Raw genomic sequence first — 4,422 nt, 5'->3', positions numbered from 1 at the left:
GGGAAAGTGTTTTTTAAAATGCAAAATCCTCATTATCCACAAGTGATCAGTCAATTGTGTCAACTGGTAACAGACACATACAATAAAGAAAGAATAGTAGAGCATGACATTAAGGATTATTGAGGCACATAGAAGAATCCACTATAAAGAAAGGTAGGTAGGTGGTAAGGATGACTGGTAACAAAATTTATATAACTGTAAAGAAATGACTACTACTAAAAAACAATTTATGGGCACTTTCAACAGAAAATCATTTATTGGATGTGGTAAGTATTATAATCAACAGCTTCATCTTAGAAATTTAAAACACTTGATAAATGATACCTATAACATCTATGAAATTGGCATTACTACCGTGACCATGTTTTTATACTTGCTGAAAGTGAAGGAGACAAAACTATTCCAGTTTTCAGCAGTAAACCTTAAAAAGATCCCAGAATTACTGAGGGTAAATTTATTAAGTTACCCCTAAACACTGAAGCAGTGTTGTTTCCCAGGTACTTCATCTTTCATCATCTGTTACTGAAGAGATTTTAAGAGGTACAGAATCTATTGCAATACAGAAATAGGGACAAATGGCTTCTGTAAAAGAATCATTAAAAGTATAGGGAACAATGGTCAGAAGACCTAAATAGACATTTCTCCAAAGAAGATATACAGATTGCCAACAAACACATGAAAGGATGCTCAACATCAGTAATCATTAGAGAAATGCAAATCAAAACTACAATGAGGTATCACCTCACACCAGTCAGAATGGCCATCATCAAAAAATCTACAAACAGGGGCTTCCCTGGTGGCGCAGTGGTTGAGAGTCCGCCTGCCTATGACCCAGCAATCCCACTACTGGGCATATATCCTGAGAAAACCATAATTCAAAAAGAGTCAAGTACCACAATGTTCATTGTAGCTCTATTTACAATAGCCAGGACATGGAAGCAACGTAAGTGTCCAACAACAGATGAATGGATAAAGAAGATGTGGTGCATATATACAATGGTATATTACTCAGCCATAAAGAGAAACGAAATTGAGTTATTTGTAGTGAGGTGGATGGACCTGGAGTCTGTCATACAGAGTGAAGTCAGAAAGAGAAAAACAAATACTGTATGCTAACACATATATATGGAATCTAAAAAAAGGGTTCTGAAGAACCTAGGGGCAGGACAGGAATAAAGACGCAGACGTAGAAAATGGACTTGAAGACACAGGGAGGGGGAAGGGTAAGCTGGGACGAAGTGAGAGAGTAACATTGACATATATACACTACCAAATGTAAAATAGATAGCTAGTGGGAAGCAGCCGCATAGCACAGGGAGATCAGCTCAGTGCTTTGTGTCCACCTAGAAGGGTGGGATAGGGAGGATGCGAGGGAGACGCAAGAGGGAGGGGATATGGGGATATATGTATACATATAGCTGATTCACTTTGTTATACAGCAGAAATTAACACAACATTCAATTATACTCCAATAAAGATTTTTTTAAAAGTATAGGGAACAAATCTATCATTCGAATTGTAAAAGGAAACCTCACCCAACTCATAGTTCAGAAAAATACCAATCTTACTGGGTTCTACCATGGACAGGATGGTTTCTCTTAGGACTTGACACACATAAGTTCTCTCAACATACCGCCCATCTGCCTAGAATCCACCCTCAACTACTGGGTGATTTCGCCAGTTCCTAGGAAAATAATCTCAGCACAGGCTTGCTTCCCACTTCTATCTCGCAGTAATGTCTGCCAGAATGAAATCTATTACAACACGGGACAGCAGGACAGAGATAAAATCTACTTGGGTAATAAAAGGTTTGGCTTTCTCTTTCTATATTGCACAATTTTTCTATCCTCAGAGACAATAAATTGAGGATGTGCTGTTTCAAGATCTAAAATCACATCTACTAGAAATGGCTTGGTAATACTATCAATGCCAGAATATTGTGGAGGAAGGTTAAATCCATACTTGTTTAATTGGAATGAAAAGTGCTCAGAGCATTTCAGGATTTGATACTTGCACTGGATACTCTTAACCTGCCGCAGTAGTTCCAGTTCTGACTGCACACACTTACCCACTACCTCCCTCAGCAGATGTTTCAATGTGGAAGCGTGATCTGTAAATGTTACAAAGTTTTCATAGAGTTTTGTTAAAATGTCCATCTCTTCATCTTCCATCTGCCTGAGAATATCCTCTTGCTGATTCTGTAGAAACAGTCTAAATTTGCTCACATTCAGAATTTATTTCTTCTCTCCTATATTTAACCTGCTTCCTCAGTTCAACTGATTGGCTGGCTTGCAGAGTTATCACTTTTTCAACTTGTTCCATATCACTCTTCAAGGGCTCAATGGTACACTGTAGAATTTTCCTGTGATGAGAGGCAGCTTTCTTAATGGGGCAAATGTAGCGTTTCTGGTATTGAATGAAGAAACTGCACTGTGTACATAAAACCTCTAGGTTCTTCCCTAAAAAGGGTCAGAAACTGATTGTGCTTCTCACACACAGAATTCTCTTCCTGCCTTTTCCACTTGCTCCTTCTGATCTGAAGTAAATTAGCAATTTCAGTCAAATGACTGAGCTGGGGAAGGTATCACCTAGGTCCTTCCAAGCCATGTTGATGCATGAGCGACAGAAGTTGTGCCCACAGTTGATAGTTATTGGATCTTTCAAGTTATCCACACAGATGGGGTAGCTAGACACCTCTTGTGGCTGTACCAGGGCTGTCACGAACTCCACTGAGTTGAGAACAGAAGTGGTGAATAAGAATATTCCCTCTGGCAAGGCCTGCTCAAGCTCAAGACCCAGTGAGAAGTGGATATCCGCCCCCAGCAGATTGAACAGTTTTACATTTCACTGGACCGCCATACTGATGACAGCCACCGAAGTCATGTTCAGTCCCCTGTACCTACCTCAACTTGAAGGGCAAGAGAGATTCACTGCTTGTAGCTCTATCACAAATTAGCCCACCCAGATTTAACATTAATGACTTTCTTCTACAAGTAAGTAACCACAGGTTCAAGCAAGCAATCACTCCACTGGGGAGAAAAGCTTTTAATTTCAAATTTTCCTAGACTGGCAATCACAATATAATAATTAATTCAGGCAAGAATCATCAATGACTGCAAATACTGTAAGGTAAAATTTCATGGGAAATAATATATTCATTCACACAATCTCAAAATATCACTCTGAGGATTATAGTTCATGTATAGAGAGATAAAATAAGTGCTTTACAATGTAGAGACTAGAGAACACCTCTTGACCAATGAATGGATAAATTGATGGCCTGTGATGGGAAGAAAAACAGCACATATGGAAGAGTTCTGCCCCCCCACCATTACCCAAATCTAATCACAGGGAAATAATCACCAAAATTGAAACCATGGAACATTCAGTGTTCTTAAACACTGCATAAACAAGAATGACACAGAAAAAAAAAGTATGGGGGAGTGTTCTACATTAAAAGAGACTGAAGAAACAACTAAGAGAAATTCATGATCTTAAGCTTTGATTCTAGATAGGCAGGAAAACTGCTGTAAAGTGGATAGTAAGGGACAACAGGGAAATTTTGAATATGCACTATTTATTGGACAAGAGTAATATCATAGTTAACCATCTTGAATTCTAAAATTACACTTTAGCTACATAAGAAATATTCTTAAGAAAGACTTGATGACATACTTATAGATGAGGGGTCATGAACTTTGAATGTTACTCCGAAATACTACTTTACAAAAAGCAGGTGTCATGGTTTTGGTATGATGTGGGAGTGTGATGGCTGTGACTATAAGACTTCATAGAGATGGAATAGTTCTCTATTTGGTGGTGGCTACATGAATCTGCATGTGATAAGTGTCACAGAACTATATGTACTCATTTGACCAATATCAAATTCTTGGTTTTCATATAATATTGTTAAGAAACATGGGAACGTAGACATTGGGTCCATGGGACCCTTCTGTACTATCTTTAAAAGTTCCTTGAATCTATCATTATTTCAAAATATTAAAGTTTAGAACCCAGGTTATAATCCTCAGTTTGGCTCAAATGAAATTTCCGTTTTTCTTCTTAACTTGATTGTTAATAGAATTTTGTCAAAAACATGTACTATTTTTTATACTTTTAAAAAAATCATAATGTTGATATCAATAGTCAATATCACGTTGATTAATAGCCACTCCCCTTCATGGACACGTCACCTTCATCTGGCTCTATCAAGACCACTTTCAGAATAACGTTGTTAATCCACTAAATGCCAAATCCAACGGATTTCTTTTTACATGTATATGAAATATTTTTATTGCTGTTAGTTTTATAGAAACAAGGTTGTATTATTCACACTTTTCCTCATCTTGCTTTTTTTTTTTTTTTTTTTTTTCAGTACGCGGGCCTCTCACTGTTGTGGCCTCTCCCGTTGCGGGGCACAGG

At 37.8% G+C, this 4,422-nt stretch overlaps 1 protein-coding gene across 1 annotated transcript in view; it reads right to left on the bottom strand.

Annotated features, from left to right (window-relative positions):
• Positions 1-502: 502 nt before the first annotated feature.
• The window catches only part of TRIM60 (tripartite motif containing 60), a 12,805-nt gene continuing 8,885 nt past the window's right edge, over positions 503-4,422 (bottom strand). Inside the window, 7 exon segments of the mRNA XM_007131051.2 lie at positions 503-617; positions 1,505-1,705; positions 1,707-1,805; positions 1,807-2,213; positions 2,215-2,461; positions 2,463-2,574; positions 2,577-2,729. Of these exon segments, the coding sequence (XP_007131113.2) occupies positions 503-617; positions 1,505-1,705; positions 1,707-1,805; positions 1,807-2,213; positions 2,215-2,461; positions 2,463-2,574; positions 2,577-2,729 (1,334 nt within the window).

Source organism: Physeter macrocephalus, chromosome 7, assembly GCF_002837175.3.
Source record: "Physeter macrocephalus isolate SW-GA chromosome 7, ASM283717v5, whole genome shotgun sequence".
Classification (NCBI taxonomy): domain Eukaryota; kingdom Metazoa; phylum Chordata; class Mammalia; order Artiodactyla; family Physeteridae; genus Physeter; species Physeter macrocephalus.
The sequence above is the reverse complement of the archived record's forward strand: the minus strand, read 5'-3'. Positions and strand labels throughout refer to the sequence as shown.